Below are 18,960 nucleotides of genomic sequence, written 5' to 3' on the forward strand. Positions count from 1 at the left end.
GAACTCCTCCACCCAGAGTACATTCTGTGCCCTTGTTATCCTTAGTGCTTCTTCCAATCGGTATTCAACACGGAGGAGTACTGCTTCATCAGCCGAAGTGGGCAGCAGAGGGTGGGGTCAGTAGGTGGTAATCAGCAGCAGGTTTGCCACTGTGCCACTGCTTCATGCCTGCTTATTTTTTTAAACTGAATTCAAATTCTCAAACTGCCATAGTGATCTGAACTCATATTCACTATTAATTATTATATTATTAATCCAGTAACATAACCACTAGTATTTCATATAACCCCAGTAATTTGAGTTCTTGAAATAGCTGTTGTTAAAATGCTATTTATAATGTTAGAAACACACAACTGCAATTAAAAAAGATTGCCAAATTAATGCTGCAGCTGTTGCCAGAGCAGAGAAGTAACATTAAGCAATGCCAAGTCACTGGCCCCCTGGGAACCACTCATAACACAGAGATAACGGGGGAACCCTTACCCCGGAGCTGATTAAAGTTGGTCATAAATTCACCGGAGATGAATTTCAGTTCATTGTTTTCCAGTGAAATGAAGTGAATGTTTGCCACCGCATCCTTCATAACTTTGAAGAGCGCAACTGGAAAGCTGGTTAGTTTGCAGTTCGACAGGTCTAGGAAATCGAAAATAATATTAATATTGTCAGAGGAAAAACAATCAGAGAATTTTACAGCACAGGAGGCGACCATTCAGCCCATCGTACCTGTGCCCTCACTCCGAAAGGGCTCTCTCCTTAGTCCCAGTTCCTCTGCCCATTTCCCACGGCCTTTTAGTTTTGCTCTTTGCCAAATATTTATCCACTTCTCTTTTACAAGCTATTCTGGATTCTGCTTCCCCCTATGTCCGTGTCCTGACAATGCTCTCTGTAAATAAATTCCTCTCATCTCTCCTCATTCCTTTAGTGGAAATCTTAAGTTTATTCTCTCTAGTTACTGAGCCACTGACCAGTGGAAATACTTTTTCCCTACTTACCTTCTCAAAACCTTTCATCACTTTGAACACTTTGAACAAATCTCTTAATCTCTCATGTCCTAGATTCTCTTCTGACAACTCAAATCTCCTCATTTAGTGAAACCTCTCCCCATGGCCTTAGCATCCTTCCTAACTTGGAGCATCCAAAACTGGACACAGTGTGGCTTGCCAATGCTTGTATCATTTTAACATCGCCTCTCTGATTTTATACTCTATGCCCCTATTTATAAACCTTGGATCCCATGTGCTTGTTCAGTTTGTCCTCCCATTTTTAGATTTGTTTATCTGGTGTCTTTAAGTCTCTCTTAGCTCTATCATTTAGTCTACATAGCCTCTCTTTATAGTTCTTCCAGAAAAGTTTCACTCACTTTACTCTGAACTAAATTTATTCAAACAATTCTATCCAATCTGCTGACTCCACTGTACTCCCGAGGTCACAAACATTCCTCTTCACAGTTATACACACTCTCTATTTTTCCGTCATCAACATTTTTTTGTCATTGTGCTCCCATCCCCAAATTTAGATTATTTACATGTTGAGAACAGCAATGGTCCCAAACAATGTTTCCTTTAGAACATCATTGTTGTGAGCAGCCAGTTTTTTCAATGCGTGGTACCTTCAAATGTTTTTGCATATGCATGATATTTGACAGGGAACAGGGCCTGAACAGTGCCTTCCAGGTTGCTGTGTGGCCTTGCACTCATGCAGCTTAGCAAGAACATTGGTCCCAACAATGACCCTGGGGAACTATTTGCATCCTTCCAGTCAAAAAACATCCATTAACCACTGTTTTCTATCCTTTAACCAATTTTCTACCCTTGCTATTCCCTTTGAAACTATGTGCCTTCATTTCATTAACAAGCCTCGTAGTGCTTGCTGTTTAGCTCAGATGGTTAGCGTGTGGTATTACTACCCGCACGACTGTGTGTTCAATCCCCGACTTAGTAAACTCTGCTACTTTGTTTGTATAGTAATCTATGCATTTAAGCTTTCTGCTTCAGCCAACTAACTTTCTCTGCACAGACATGATGGGTCAAATGGCCTCCTTCTGTGTTGTAAACCTTTCAATGTTTCTAGTTGGAACTTCATCAAACCCCTTTTGAAAATTCATTTACACAACATCCACTGCATTTCCTTCATTAACACACTCTTATCTTCCCAAAGAATTTCATAACATTTCTCAGACCTGACTTGCCTTTCATAATTCCATGCTGGCTGCCCCTCATTAGCCTATGGCTTTCTTGCTGACTATTAATTTTACCCTGTGTTCAGCCATTTAGAAGTTCACTCACTGCTGATGTTAGGCTGACCTGTCCTTAGTTACCTGGTTTCTCTCTGTCCCTTTTTGAACATATGTTACACTGACAATCCTCCAGGAATTTGGCACAATGTCCATATTCAAGAACCTTTGACATTTGTGGTCAGAGCCTCTGCTACTCCCTCTCTGACTTCCCTCAGTATTCCAAGGTCTGGGATCTTTTTCACTTTGAGTTATACAGTCATAGAGTCATTTACAGAACAGAAGGGGGCCATTCAGCCCATCGACTCCATGGAGCTGCCAAGCTGTCAATCCCACTCCCCAGCTCGATCCCTGTAGCCCCGCAAGTCTATTTCTCTCAGGTGACCATCCAGCTTCGTCTTGAAGTCACTGATTGTCTCTGCTTCCACCACCCTTCTGGGCAGCAAGTTCCAGGTCATTGCCACCCATTGCATAAAAAAGTGCTACCAATTTTCCAGTGCTACCTCCTTATTACCCTGTCCAATTGCTCTACCTCCTCAACTACAATTACTACTTGCATTTATATAGCACCTTTAACGCAGTAAAGATTTGACACTGAGCCACATAAAGGGATATCAAGACAGGTGAGCAAAAGCTTGGTCAAAGAAGTAGGTTTTAGAATCATAGAAGGTTTAAGGCACAGAAAGAAGCCACTTGGTACTACTTGGCTGCACCGGCCGAAAAACGATCCGCCTATTCTAGTCCCACCTTCCAGCATTTAGTCCGTAGCCGTGCAGATTACTGCACTTGAGGTGCATATCTAGACTTCTTTTAAATGAGTTGAGGGTCTCTGCCTCAACTATCCTTTCAGGCAGTGAGTTCCAGACCATCACCACCCTCTGGGTGAAAAACATTTTTCCTCATCTCCTGCCTAATTTTTCTACCAATCACTTTAAATCTATGCCCCCTTGTCACTGACCTCTCCACTATGGTGAATCAATCCTTCACCTCCACTCTATCCAGGCCCCTCAAAAGTTTGTACATTTCAATTAGATCTCCCTTCAGCCTTCTCTGTTCCAAGGAGAACAACCCCAGCCTATCCAATCTTTCCTCATAGCTGCATTTTTCCAGTCCTGGCAACATCCTGGTAACTCTCCTCTGTACCCTCTCTAGTGCAATTACATCCTTTCTGTAATGAGGTGACCAGAACTGCACACAGCACTCAAGTTGTGGCCTAACCAATGAGTTGTACAATTCTAGCATAACCTCCCTACTCTTATATACTCTTATACTCTTGGCTAATAAAGGAAAGGATTCCAATGCCTTCTTAACCACCTTATCGACCTGTCCTGCTACCTTCAGGGATCTGTGGACATTCACTCCAAGGTCCCTCACTTCCTCTACACTTCTAAGTATTTTCCCATTTATCGTGCATTCCTTTGCCTTGTTTTCCTCGTTTGACCTCACCAAATGCATCACCTCACACTTCTCCAAGTTGAATTCCATTTGCCACTTTTCTGCCCATCTGACCAGACCATCACTATCTTCCTGCAGCGTATAGCTATTCTCCTCACTATCTACCACTCCGCCAATCTTAGTGTCGTCTGCAAACTTCTTGATCATGCCCCCTACATTAACAAATCGTGAATATATAACACATAAAGCAGGGGACCCAGTACTGAGCCCTGCGGAAAGCCACTGGAAACAGCCCTCCAGTCGCTAAAATAGCCGTCAACAATTACCCTTTGTTTCCTGCCACTGAGCCAATTTTGTATCCACCTTGCTGCATTTCCCTGGATCCCATGGGATTTTATTTTTTTAAACCAGTCTGCCATGTGGGACCTTGTCAAAAGCCTTGCTAAAATCCATGTAGACCACATCAACTGCACTGCCCTCATCTATCTTCCTTGTTACTTCTTCAAAAAATTCGATCAATTAATAGGCGACATGTTTAGATAGAGGATCTGGATTGGCGCAGGCTTGGAGGGCCGAAGGGCCTGTTCCTGTGCTGTAATTTTCTTTGTTCTTTGATCAAGCTGGTCAAACAAGATCTTCCCTTAACAAATCCAACCTGTGCCTTTCTAAGTGACAGTTTATCCTATCTGTCAGAATAGATTCCAATAATTTTCCCACTACTGGGGTTAGACTGACTGGCTTGTAATTATTCAGTCTCTCCTTTGGGCCCTTTTTAAACAGAGGTACAGTGTTAGCAGTTCTTCAATCCTCCGGCACCACACCTGTATGCAGTGAGGACTGAAAATTGATGGTCAGACCCTCTGCTATTTCCTCTCTTGCTTCTTTTAACAGCCTAGGGTACATTTCATCTGGCCCTGGTGATCTATCAACTTTCAAGGATGCTAATCCCATTAATACTTCCTCTCTCCCTATGTTTATCACATCCAATACTTCACTTTTTGGTCTTTTATGGGCCCTACTCTCTCCTTAGTTATCCTCTTACTCTTAATGTATTGATAAAACACCTTTGGGTTCACCTTGATTTTGCTTGCCAATATTCTTTCATGTCCTCTCTTTGCTTTCCTAATTTCCTTTTTGATTTCACCCCTCCACTTTCTATTCTTCTCTCTGCCTTCTGTAGCATTGAGTTCTCGGTGTCGCACATAAGCTTTCCTTTTCTGCCTTATCTTACCCTGTAGGCTCCTTGACATCCATGGGGCTCTAGATTTGGCCGCCTCACCCTTTTTCTTCGTGGTAACACGTTTACTTTAAACGCCTTGAATCTCTCCTTTGAATGCCTCCCACTGCTCTGACACTGATTTACCTTCAAATAGCTGTTTCCAGTCCACTTTCGCTAAATCACTCCTCAGTTTAGTCAAATAGGCCTTGCCTCAATTGAGAACTCTAACTATCTCTGTCCTTTTCCATAATTATGTTAAAACCTTCCACCTGCCCATCTTCATTTCCTAAATCTAAGTCGAAAACTCTTGTTGGACTAGCTGCATACGGAAAAAAAGGTTCTCCTGAATGCACCTCAAGAATTCTGCTCCTTCAATTCCTTTCACACCAAAACTATCCCAGTTGATATAGGGGTAGTTAAAATCCCCTACTATTACAGCCCTATTGTTTTTTCACTTCTCAGATATTTGCATACATATCTGCTCTTCTATCTCCCTCTGACTGTTCAGGGGTCTATAGTACACTCCCAGCAGTGTGACTGCCCCTTTTTTGTTCCATAGGTCAATCCATATGGCCTCATTTGATGAACGTTCCAACATTTCATCCCTCCTCACAGCTGTAATAGTTTCCTTGACCAAAATTGCCATGTCCCCTCCTTTCTTCTCCTCCTTCCTATTGCGTCTGAAAACCCGGTAACCAGGAACGTTGAGCTGCCATTCCTGTCCCTCCTTAAACCATGTTTCTGTAATAGCTATGATATCATACTGCCATGTGTCTGTCTGTGCCCTCAGCTCATCTGCTTTATTTGCTATACACCTTGCATTGAAACAGATACCCTTGAGGGGTACCCTTTATGGAGCATCATTAAGGAGGAAAGAGAGGTAGGGAGGCAGAGAGGTTCAGGGAGCTTAGAGCCTTGGCAGCTGAAGGCACAGTGCCCATGGTGCAGCGATTAAAATCAGTGATGCATAAGATGCCAGAATTGGAAAAACGTAGATATCTCACTGGAGGAGGTTATCGAGAGAGGTTAGAGATAGGGAGGGCTGTCGGGGCTGGAGGATGTTACAGAGATAGGGAGGGTTATAGGGGCTGGAGGGTGTTACAGTGATAGGGAGGGTTGTAGGGGCTGGAGGATGTTAGAGATAGGGAGGGTTGTAGGGGCTGGAGGGTGTTACAGTGATAGGGAGGGTTATAGGGGCTGGAGGATGTTACAGAGATAGGGTGGGTTGTAGGGGCTGGAGGATGTTAGAGATAGGGAGGGTTGTAGGGGCTGGAGGGTGTTACAGTGATAGGGAGGGCTGTAGGGGCTGGAGGAGGTTACAGAGATAGGGAGGGTTATAGGGGCTGGAGGATGTTACAGTGATAGGGTGGGTTGTAGGGGCTGGAGGAAGTTACAGAGATAGGGAGGGTTGTCGGGGCTGGAGGATGTTACAGAGATAGGGAGGGTTGTAGGGGCTGGAGGAAGTTACAGAGATAGGGAGGGTTGTCGGGGCTGGAGGGTGTTACAGTGATAGGGAGGGCTGTAGGGGCTGGAGGAGGTTACAGAGATAGGGAGGGTTATAGGGGCTGGAGGATGTTACAGTGATAGGGTGGGTTGTAGGGGCTGGAGGAAGTTACAGAGATAGGGAGGGTTGTCGGGGCTGGAGGATGTTACAGAGATAGGGAGAGTTGTCGGGGCTGGAGGATGTTACAGAGATAGGGAGGGTTGTAGGGGCTGGAGGATGTTACAGAGATAGGGAGGGTTGTAGGGGCTGGAGGATGTTACAGAGATAGGGAGGGTTGTAGGGGCTGGAGGAAGTTACAGAGATAGGGAGGGTTGTCGGGGCTGGAGGGTGTTACAGTGATAGGGAGGGCTGTAGGGGCTGGAGGAGGTTACAGAGATAGGGAGGGTTATAGGGGCTGGAGGATGTTACAGTGATAGGGTGGGTTGTAGGGGCTGGAGGAAGTTACAGAGATAGGGAGGGTTGTCGGGGCTGGAGGATGTTACAGAGATAGGGAGAGTTGTCGGGGCTGGAGGATGTTACAGAGATAGGGAGGGTTGTAGGGGCTGGAGGATGTTACAGAGATAGGGAGGGTTGTAGGGGCTGGAGGATGTTACAGAGATAGGGAGGGTTGTAGGGGCTGGAGGATGTTACAGAGATAGGGAGGGTTGTAGGGGCTGGAGGATGTTACAGAGATAGGGAGGGTTGTAGGGGCTGGAGGAAGTTACAGAGATAGGGAGGGTTGTAGGGGCTGGAGGATGTTACAGAGATAGGGAGGGTTGTAGGGGCTGGAGGATGTTACAGAGATAGGGAGGGTTGTAGGGGCTGGAGGATGCTACAGAGATAGGGAGGGTTGTAGGGGCTGGAGGATGTTACAGAGATAGGGAGGGTTGTAGGGGCTGGAGGATGTTACAGAGATAGGGAGGGTTGTAGGGGCTGGAGGATGTTACAGAGATAGGGAGGGTTGTAGGGGCTGGAGGATGCTACAGAGATAGGGAGGGTTGTAGGGGCTGGAGGATGTTACAGAGATAGGGAGGGTTGTAGGGGCTGGAGGATGCTACAGAGATAGGGAGGGTTGTAGGGGCTGGAGGATGTTACAGAGATAGGGAGGGTTGTAGGGGCTGGAGGATGTTACAGAGATAGGGAGGGTTGTAGGGGCTGGAGGATGTTACAGAGATAGGGAGGGTTGTAGGGGCTGGAGGATGTTACAGAGATAGGGAGGGGTGAGGCCAAGAAGGGATTTGAAAACAAGGATGAGAATTTTAAATCAAAACAGAAATTGCTGGAAATACTCATCGGGTCTGGCAGCATTTGTGGAGGGAGAAACAGAGTTAACGTTTCAGGTCAGTGACTTTTCATCAGAACCAGAGAATTTTAAAATTGAGGCATTGACGGACCAGAAGCCAGTGTAGGTCATGGGTGAATGGGACTGGTGTGAGTCAAGATACGGGCAGCAGATTTTTGGATGAGCACAAGTTTATGTACACTTTCATTCCCACTACCCCACTCGCCTGCGAAATCCGAGGCAATGTCCTCATTTATCTCAGCCATTCCCTCATTATGAGGAATTCCTTCTGTTCCTAATTGGTCTTTCCCTTCATTCTGTGGCTATCACTTACTATTAATTACAGTGTCAGGCAGCTGGTGTTGCTCCAAATTTTGATACACAAGTGTCAGGTGTGACAGTGTGAATAAGATTTATCATATGATCATAAGGAATAGGAGCAGGAGTAGGCCATTTAGCCCCTCAAGCCTGCTCCACTATTCAATAAGATCATGGCTGATCTGATTGTGGTCTTAACTCCACTTTCCTGCCTGCCCCCCATAACCCTTGACTTCTTTATGGATCAAAGATCTGTCTAACTCAGCCTTAAATATATTCAATGACCCAACCTCCACTGCTCTCTGAGGTAGAGAATTCCAAAGATTAACAGACCTTTGAGAGAAGAAATTCCTCCTTGTCTCCGTCTTAAAAGAGAGACCCCTTATTTTGAAACTGTGCCCTCTAGTTTTAGACTCCCCCTCGAGGGGAAACATCCTCTCAGCAGCTACCCTGTCAAGTCCCTCAGAATAAGTTTCAATAAGTTCACCTCTCATTCTTCAAAACTCCAATAAGTATAGGCCCAACCTGCTCAACCTTTCCTCATAAGACAATCCCATCACACCAGGAATCAGCCGAATGAACCTTCTCTGAACTGCTTCCAATGCAAATATATCCCTCCTTAAGTAAGGAGACCAAAACTGTCCAGTTGTAGCAAGACTTCCCTCTTTTTATACTCTGTCTCCCTTGCAATAACGCCAATAGACCATTTGCCTTCCTAATTATTTGCTGTACCTGCATGCTAACTCTTTGTGATTCATGTACGACGACACCCAGATCCCTCTGCATCTCAGAGCTCTGCAATCTCTCACCATTGAGATAATACTCTTCTTTTTTATTCTTCCTGCCAAAGTGGACAACTTCACACTTTCCTACATTATACTCCATTTGCCAGGTCTTTGCCCACTCACTTAACCTATCCATATCCCTTTGTAGCCCCCTTATGTCCTCTTCACAAGTTACTTTCCTACCTATCTTTGTGTCATCAGCAAATTTAGCAATCATACCTTCGGTCCCGTCATCAAAGTCATTTACATAAATTGTAAATAGTTCAGGCATCAGCACTGATCCCTGTGGCACTCCATTAGTTACAGTTTGCCAACCAGAAAATGACCCATTTATGCCTACTCTGTTTCCTGTTAGTTAGCCAATCTGCTATCCATGCCAATATATTTCCCCAACACCATGAGCTGTTACCTTTTTTATGGTACCTTATCGAATGCCTTTTGGAAATCTAGATACACTACATCTACAGGTTCCCCTTTATCCACCCTGCTTGTTTGCATCCTCAAAGAACCCTAATAAATTTGTCCAACACGATTTCCCTTTCACAAAGCCATGTTGACTATGCCTGATTGCATTATAATTTTCTAAATGTCCTGCTACTTCTTCTTTCATAATAGATTCCAGCATTTTCCCAATGAAAGATCCAAGCGTGGATCAGTATCATGACTGCAACCACTGTGTGAAGCCATTTCACTGAAATAAAATGAAACCTGGCACAAACTTTTCAAACCACTCTGTATTTTTTGTCAATTATTTCTCCTCTTTTTCCCTTGATGGGACTGAGTGCTTGCTGGATATGGTTCCCAGGATGTCATCGATTTGCTGCTCTCCAGGCAGCCACTCTCAATGTGTGAGGCCATAGCAGTTTGTTAGCAGGCTATTCAGCTGTAGGAAGACATCACTTGGTTGGAGGAACAGAATGTATGGTTGCTAAATTTGCTGATGACATAAAGATAGGGAGGAGAGTAAGTTGTGAAGAGGCCATAAGGAGTCTGCAAAGGGATATGGATAGGTTAAGTGAGTAGGCAAAGATTTGGCAGATGGAGTATAATGTGGGAAAGTGTGAGCTTGTCAACTTTGGCCGGAAAAATAGAAAAGTAACATATTATTTAAATGGAGAGAGATTGCAGAACTCTGAGATGCAGAGGGATCTGGGTGCCCTAGTACATGAAACACAAAACGTTAGTATGTAGGTACAGCAAATGATTAAGAAAGCAAGGGGAATGGAATATAAAAGTAGAGATGTTTTGCTACTGTTGTACGGGGTATTGGTGAGACCATATCTAGAGTATTGTGTTCAGTTTTGGTCTCCTCACTTAAGAAAGGATATAATTGCATTGGAAGCAGTTCAGAGAAGGTCACTCGACTGACTCCTGGGATGAGAGAGTTAGAAAAAAAAACTTAGAAAAATTACGGCACAGAAGGAGGCCATTCAGCCCATCGTGTCTGGAGTTATCTTATGAGGATTGAAGGTTGAACTGCAGTGGTTCAAGAAGGCAGCTCACCACCACCTTCTCAAGGGCAATTAGGGATGGGCAATAAATGCTGGCATAGCTGGTGACACCCACATCCCATGAATTAATTTTTAAAAATGAACAGATTGGGTCTGTATTCATGGGAGTTTAAAAGGATGAGAGGTGATCTTATTGAAACATATAAGATCTTGAGAGGATTTGACAGGGTGGATGTTGAAAGGATGTTTCCCCTGGTGGGAGAGATTAAAACCAGGGTGCACTGTTTAAAAATAAGGGGTCTCCCATTGAAGACAGAGATGAAGAGAAATGTTTTCTCTCAGAGGGTCGTGAGTCTATGGAACTCTCTTCCTCAGAGAGGGTTGGAGTCAGGGTCATTGAGGCAGAGTTTTTAAGGCAGAGGTAGACAGATTCTTGACAAACAAAGGAGTCAAAGGGTATCAGGAGTAGACAAGAAAGTGGAGTCGTGTCCACAAACAGAGCAGCCATGATCTTATAAAATGTCGGAGCAGGCTTGAGGGGCCAAATAGCCTCCTCCTGCTCCTAGCTCGTATGTTCGTCTCACAACCGAGCTAGATGCGGTCTCATCTGACATCTACCTGTATGTAGCTTCAGCAGACATCATTGGATAGTGATCAGGAGTAGAGATCCTTTCGCGAACCCAGGGGGGCTGAGAATAATCAATGCCTCCTTCCAGTCTCTCCTAGAGTCACAGAGTCATTATGGCACAGCAGGAGGCCATTCGTCCCATCAAGTCCATACCGGCTCTCTGTAGAGCGATCCAGTCAGTCCCATTCCTCCGCTTAATCCTTGTAGCCCTGCCAGTTTAGCCCTGCCAGTTTAGCTCTGCCAGTTTATTTCCCTCAAGTGCCCAATCAATATACTTTCGAAGTCATTGATCATCTCTGCTTCCATCACCCTTGTCAGCAGTGAGTTCCAGGTCATTATCTCTCACTGCGTAAAAAAGTTCTTCCTCACATCACCCCTGCATCTCTTGCCCAAAACCTTAAATCTGTGTTCCCTAGTCCTTATCTTTCTTTTTGGGCCTCCTTATCTCGAGAGACAATGGATACGCGCCTGGAGGTGGTCAGTGGTTTGTGAAGCAGCGCCTGGAGTGGCTATAAAGGCCAATTCTGGAGTGACAGGCTCTTCCACAGGTGCTGCAGAGAAATTTGTTTGTTGGGGCTGTTGCACAGTTGGCTCTCCCCTTGCGCCTCTGTCTTTTTTCCTGCCAACTACTAAGTCTCTTCGACTCGCCACAATTTAGCCCTGTCTTTATGGCTGCCCGCCAGCTCTGGCGAATGCTGGCAACTGACTCCCACGACTTGTGATCAATGTCACACGATTTCATGTCGCGTTTGCAGACGTCTTTATAACGGAGACATGGACGGCCGGTGGGTCTGATACCAGTGGCGAGCTCGCTGTACAATGTGTCTTTGGGGATCCTGCCATCTTCCATGCGGCTCACATGGCCAAGCCATCTCAAGCGCCGCTGACTCAGTAGTGTGTATAAGCTGGGGATGTTGGCCGCTTCAAGGACTTCTGTGTTGGAGATATAGTCCTGCCACCTGATGCCAAGTATTCTCCGAAGGCAGCGAAGATGGAATGAATTGAGACGTCGCTCTTGGCTGGCATACATTGTCCAGGCCTCGCTGCCGTAGAGCAAGGTACTGAGGACACAGGCCTGATACACTCGGACTTTTGTGTTCCGTGTCAGTGCGCCATTTTCCCACACTCTCTTGGCCAGTCTGGACATAGCTGTGGAAGCCTTACCCATGCGCTTGTTGATTTCTGCATCTAGAGACAGGTTACTGGTGATAGTTGAGCCTAGGTAGGTGAACTCTTGAACCACTTCCAGAGCGTGGTCGCCAATATTGATGGATGGAGCATTTCTGACATCCTGCCCCATGATGTTCGTTTTCTTGAGGCTGATGGTTAGGCCAAATTCATTGCAGGCAGACGCAAACCTGTCGATGAGACTCTGCAGGCATTCTTCAGTGTGAGATGTTAAAGCAGCATCGTCAGCAAAGAGGAGTTCTCTGATGAGGACTTTCCGTACTTTGGACTTCGCTCTTAGACGGGCAAGGTTGAACAACCTGCCCCCTGATCTTGTGTGGAGGAAAATTCCTTCTTCAGAGGATTTGAACGCATGTGAAAGCAGCAGGGAGAAGAAAATCCCAAAAAGTGTGGGTGCGAGAACACAGCCCTGTTTCACACCACTCAGGATAGGAAAGGGCTCTGATGAGGAGCCACCATGTTGAATTGTGCCTTTCATATTGTCATGGAATGAGGTGATGATACTTAGTAGCTTTGGTGGACATCCGATCTTTTCTCGTAGTCTGAAGAGACCACGTCTGCTGACGAGGTCAAAGGCTTTGGTGAGATCAATGAAAGCAATGTAGAGGGGCATCTGTTGTTCACGGCATTTCTCCTGTATCTGACGAAGGGAGAACAGCATGTCAATAGTCGATCTCTCTGCACGAAAGCCACACTGTGCCTCAGGGTAGACGCGCTCGGCCAGCTTCTGGAGCCTGTTCAGAGCGACTCGAGCAAAGACTTTCCCCACTATGCTGAGCAGGGAGATTCCACGGTAGTTGTTGCAGTCACCGCGGTCACCTTTGTTTTTATAGAGGGTGATGATGTTGGCATCGCGCATGTCCTGGGGTACTGCTCCCTCGTCCCAGCACAGGCATAGCAGTTCATGTAGTGCTGAGAGTATAGCAGGCTTGGCACTCTTGATTATTTCAGGGGTAATGCTGTCCTTCCCAGGGGCTTTTCCGCTGGCTAGGGAATCAATGGCATCACTGAGTTCCGATTTGGTTGGCTGTATGTCCAGCTCATCCATGACTGGTAGAGGCTGGGCTGCATTGAGGGCAGTCTCAGTGACAGCATTCTCCCTGGAGTACAGTTCTAGGTAGTGCTCAACCCAGCGGTCCATCTGTTTGCGTTGGTCAGTGATTATGTCCCACGATTTAGATTTGAGGGGGGTGATCTTCTTGATGGTTGGCCCAAGAGCTCTCTTCATGCCATCATACTTAGTACATATACCATCAGCTAATGGCAATAACTTTTCTTTGTCTACCTTATCTAAGCCTGTCATAATCTTCTACACCTCTATCAAATCTCCCTCAACCTCCTTTACTCCAAGGAGGACAATAGATAAGTCCCCTGGGCCAGATGGGATTTATCCTAGGATTCTCTGGGAAGCCAGGGAGGAGATTGCAGAGCCTTTGTCCTTGATTTTTATGTCGTCATTGTCGACAGGAATAGTGCCGGAAGACTGGAGGATAGCAAATGTTGTCCCCTTGTTCAAGAAGGGGAGTAGAGACAGCCCTGGTAATTATAGACCTGTGAGCCTTACTTCGGTTGTGGGTAAAATGTTGGAAAAGGTTATAAGAGATAGGATTTATAATCATCTTGAAAAGAATAAGTTCATTAGAGATAGTCAGCACGGTTTTGTGAAGGGTAGGTCGTGCCTCACAAACCTTATTGAGTTTTTTGACAAGGTGACCAAACAGGTGGATGAGGGTAAAGCCATGGATGTGGTCTATATGGATTTCAGTAAGGCGTTTGATAAAGTTCCCCACGGTAGGCTATTGCAGAAAATACAGAAGTATGGGATTGAAGGTGAATTAGTGCTTTGGATCAGAAATTGGCTAGCTGAAAGAAGACAGAGGGTGGTGGTTGATGGTAAATGTTCATCCTGGAGTATAGTTTCTAGTGGTGTACCGCAAGGATCTGTTTTGGGGCCACTGCTGTTTGTCATTTTTATAAATGACCTGGATGAGGGTGTAGAAGGGTGGGTTAGTAAATTTGCGGATGACACGAAGGTCGGTGGAGTTGTGGATAGTGCCGAAGGATGTTGTAGGTTACAGAGGGACATAGATAGGCTGCAGAGCTGGGCTGAGAGATGGCAAATGGAGTTTAATGCAGAAAAGTGTGAGGTGATTCACTTCGGAAGGAGTAACAGGATTGCAGAATACTGGGCTAATGGGAAGATTCTTGGTAGTGTAGATGAGCAGAGAGATCTTGGTGTCCAGGTACATAAATCCCTGAAAGTTGCCACCCAGGTTAATAGAGCTGTTAAGAAGGCATATGGTGTGTTAGCTTTTATTAGTAGGGGGATCGAGTTTAGGAGCCACGAGGTCATGCTGCAGCTGTACAGAACTCTGGTGCGGCCACACCTGGAGTATTGCGTGCAGTTCTGGTCACCGCATTATAGGAAGGATGTGGAAGCTTTGGAAAAGGTGCAGAGGAGATTTACTAGGATGTTGCCTGGTATGGAGGGAAGGTCTTACGAGGAAAGGCTGAGGGACTTGAGGTTGTTTTCGTTAGAGAGAAGGAGGAGAAGAGGTAACTTAATAGAGACATATAAGATAATCAGAGGGTTGGACAGGGTGGATAGTGAGAGCCTTTTTCCTCGGATGGTGATGGCAAACACGAGGGGACATAGCTTTAAGTTGAGGGGTGATAGATATAGGACAGATGTCAGAGGTAGTTTCTTTACACAGAGAGTAGTAGGGGCATGGAACGCCCTGCCTGCAACAGTAGTAGACTCGCCAACTTTAAGGGCATTTAAGTGGTCATTGGATAGACATATGGATGAAAATGGAATAGTGTAGGTAAGATGGTTTCACAGGTCGGCGCAACATCGAGGGCTGAAGGGCCTGTACTGCGCTGTAATGTTCTATGTTCTATAACTCCAGCTTCTCCAACCTAACCTTGCAGCTAAAATCCCTCAGGAACCATTCTGGTAAATCTCATCTGCACCCTCTCAACATCCCTCACATCCTTCCAAAGTATGGTTACCAGAACTGGATGCAATTCACCAGAGCTTTATAAAGATCCAGCATAAAGTCCCTGCTTTTGTACTCAGTACCTCTATTTATGAAGCCCAAGATCCCATATGCTTTACTAACCACTCTCTCAATATGTCCCGCCACCTTCAAAGATCTGAACCCCAAGGTCCCTCTGTTCCTGCCCACTCTTTAGAACTGTGCCATTAAGTCTATATTGCCTGTCCCTATGCCTGCCAAAATGCATCACCTCACACTTCTCTGTATTAAATTCCATCTGTTACTTGTCTGCCCATTCTGCTGGCCTATCTATGTCCTGTTGCAGTCAATTTGTATCATCCTCACTGTTTGCCACATCTCCAAGTCTGGTATCATCAGCAAATTTTGACATTTTACTCTGTATTCCAATCACCACGTCATTTATACATATCAAAAAAAAAGCAGCGATCTTAGCCCTGACCCTTGGGGAACACCACTGTCTACCATTCTCCTGTCTGAAAAACAACCATTTATCACAAATAAAAACAGAAAGTGCTGGAAATACTCAGCGGGTCAGGCATCATCTGTGGAAAGAGAAGCAGAGTTAACGTTTCAGGTCTGTAACCTTTCATCAGAACTGGCAAATGTTAGAAAAGAAATAGGTTTTAAGCAAGTGAAGGTGGGGGTGGGGGGTTTGGTGTGTGATTGGGCAGAGGGCAAGAGACATAAAATAAACAAGATGCCATGGGACAAAGGCAAAGAGTGTTAATGGTTGTGGTGAAAGACAAAGCATTAGTCCAGAGAGGATGCTTCAGAGAGTGTGCGACAAGGTGAGGCTGTATCAGAGTGTGTAAGGGAGGCTCAGGATGCTTCAGAGTGTGAGAAATGATCAGGGTGTATCCATACAATCGTAGGAGGTGTAATACCTGCCCTTTTACCTCCTCACCATCCAATGTCCCAAACACTCCTTCCAGCTGAAGCAGCGATTTACTTGTACTTCCTTCAATTTAGTATACTGTATTCGCTGCTCACAATGCGGTTGCCTCTACATTGGGGAGACCAAACGTAGATTGGGTGACCGCTTTGCGGAACACCTCCGCTCAGTCCGAAAGCATGACCCCGAGCTTCCGGTCGCTTGCCATTTCAACACACCCACCCCCCACCGCCCCCCGCTGCTCTCATGCCCACATTTCTATCTTTGGCCTGCTGCAGTGTTCCAGTGAACATCAACCACAAGCTCAAGGAGCAGCACCTCATCTTTCGATTAGGCACAGTACAGCCTTGCAGACTCAACATTGAGTTCAATAATTTCACAGTGTGACTGGCCTTTTTTCTCTACTTTTATGTTTTTTAAATTTTATTTCATTTTTTAACCATGTGCCTGTTTTTCATGTTGTGCTTTTGGACAGAGCTGCTCATTACTCTGCCATTAACACTCTCTCTGAACTAATGCTTTGTTTTTCACCACAAGCAGTAACACTCCCTTTGCCTTTGTCCCATGACATTTTTGTTATTTTATCTCTCCTGCCCTCTGCCCTATCACACACCTTCCCTTTTGTTTTCTTCCCCACCAACCACACCACCACCCCCTCTGCCCCACTTTCACTTGCTTAAAACCTGTTTCTTTTTTAACCTTTACCAGTTCTGATGAAAGGTCACAGGGCGGCACAGTGGTTAGCACTGCAGCCTAACAGCTCCAGCAACCCGGGTTCAATTCTGGGTACTGCCTGTGTGGAGTTTGCAAGTTCTCCCTGTGTCTGCGTGGGTTTCCTCCGGGTGCTCCGGTTTCCTCCCACATGCCAAAGACTTGCAGGTTGATAGGTAAATTGGCCATTATAAATTGCCCCCAGTATAGGTAGGTGGTAGGGAAATATAGAGACAGGTGGGGATGTGGTAGGAATATGGAATTGGTGTAGGATTAGTATAAAAAAAGGGTGGTTGATGGCCGGCACAGAGTCGGTGGGCCGAAGGGCCTGTTTCAGTGCTGTATCTCTAAAACTAAAAAAAAAACTAAAAAACCTGAAACGTTAACTCTGCTTCTCTCTCCACAGATGCTGCCTTACCTGCTGAGTATTTCCAGCACTTTCTGTTTTTATTTCAGATTTCCAGGATCTGCTTTTATTTAATCATTTATCACAACTCGCTGTTTTCTGTCCTCAAGCCAATTTTTTATCCAAGCTGACACTGACTCTCCTATTTCATGAGCCTCAATTTTGTTTACCAGATTTTTATGTGGTACTTTCTTAAAATCCATATAGACAACATCCATTCCTTTCCCTTCACCAACCTTCTCTGTTACTGCATCAAAAAACTCAATTAGATTAGTCAAACATGATCTGCCTTTTAAAAATCCATGCTGGCTATCCTCAATTAACTCAAACATCTCCAAGTGCCTGTTAATCTTTTCCCTGATTATTGTTTCTAAAACCTTACTCACCCACTGATATTAAACTAAGTGACCTGCAGTTACTAGGACTGTCCTTACATTCTTTCTTGAATAAGGGTATCACATTTGCCGCTCTCCAACCTTCTAGCACCTCCCCCGTATCTAGGGACGATTGGAAGATGATGGCAAGCGCTTCTGCTATCCCCACCCCCACTTCCTTTAGCAACCTGGGATGCAAGCCATCCAGACCAGGTGACCTATCCACTCTAAGCATAGCCAGTATATCCTTCCTATCAATTTTCACCCCATCCATTACCTCTCAAACTGACTCAGCATGAGTCAGGAATGCAACGTAGAATTTTATTGCACAAAGGGAGGCATTAAGCCAGTGAGACCTATGTCAGCACTCTGAAAGAGTTTTGCAATCGATCCCATTGCCTATCCCAGGGATTTATACAGTCCCTGCAATAACCATTAAGCTATCCAGTGGCTCAAAATATAAATGCAATGTGCATTGTAGAATCATAGAAATTTACAGCACGGAAGGAGGCCATTCGGCCCATCATGTCTGCACCAGCCAACAAGGAGATATCCAGCCTAATCCCACTTTCTAGCTCTTGGTCTGTAGCCTTGTAGGTTACAGCACTTCAAGTGAATATCCAAATACATTTTGAATGTTGTGAGGGCTCCTGCCTCTACCACCCTTTCAGGCAATGAGTTCCAATTCCCAACACCCTCTGGGTGAAAACATTTCCACTCAAATCCCCTCTAGACCTCGTACCTCTTAACCCTTGTTAGGGACCAAGGGGAATAGGGCCTTCCTATCCACTCTATCTAGATCATTCATAATTTTAGATACTTCAATTAGGTCTCCCCTCAGCCTCCTCTGTTCTAAAGAAAACTACCCTAGCCTATCCAATCTTTCCTCATAATTAAAATTCTCCAGTCCAGGCAACATCCACGTAAATCTCCTCTGTACTCCTCTCTAGTGCAAACACATATGTCCCATAGTACAGTGACCAGAACTGCTCGCACTACTCCAGCTGTGTGTTTATACAGTTCCAGCATAACCTCCTACCTCTTATATTCCACACCTCAGCTAATAAAGGCAAGTATCCCTTCTTGATCACCTTATCTACCTATCCAGCCACCTTCATGGATCTGTGGACATGCACTCCAAGGTCCCTCCACTTCTCAGTATCCTGCCATTTATTTTGTATTCCCGTGCCTTGTTAGTCTCCCCAAATGCATTACCTCACACTTCTCCCAGCTGAACTCCATTTGCTACTGTTCTGCCCACCTAACTAGTCCATTGATATCTTCCTGCAGTCTACAGCTTTCTTCTTCATTATCAACCACGCAGCCAATTTTTATATCGTCTGAAAACTTATTAATCATGGCCCCTACATTCAAGTCCAAATCATTGATATGTACCACAAAAAGCAAGGAACCCTGCAGAACCCCACTGGAAACAGCCTTCCAGTAACAAAAAGACCCATCGACCATTACCCTTTGCTTTCTGCCTCTGAGCCAATTTTGGATCCAACTTGCCACTTTGCCTTGGATCCCATGGGCTTTTACTTTTATGACCAGTCTGCCATGTGGGACCTTATC

General features: G+C 45.3%; 1 protein-coding gene across 2 annotated transcripts in view; it reads right to left on the reverse strand.

Moving 5' to 3' along the window:
- The window catches only part of LOC137355297 (leucine-rich repeat-containing protein 20-like), a 70,476-nt gene that overhangs the window by 16,185 nt on the left and 35,331 nt on the right, over positions 1-18,960 (reverse strand). For both annotated transcript variants that reach the window (XM_068020271.1, XM_068020272.1), the window contains one exon: positions 484-633. In XM_068020271.1, the coding sequence (XP_067876372.1) occupies positions 484-633 (150 nt within the window). The remainder of the gene's footprint in view (positions 1-483; positions 634-18,960) is intronic.

The sequence above is a fragment of the Heterodontus francisci genome, chromosome 42, assembly GCF_036365525.1.
Source record: "Heterodontus francisci isolate sHetFra1 chromosome 42, sHetFra1.hap1, whole genome shotgun sequence".
NCBI lineage: Eukaryota > Metazoa > Chordata > Chondrichthyes > Heterodontiformes > Heterodontidae > Heterodontus > Heterodontus francisci.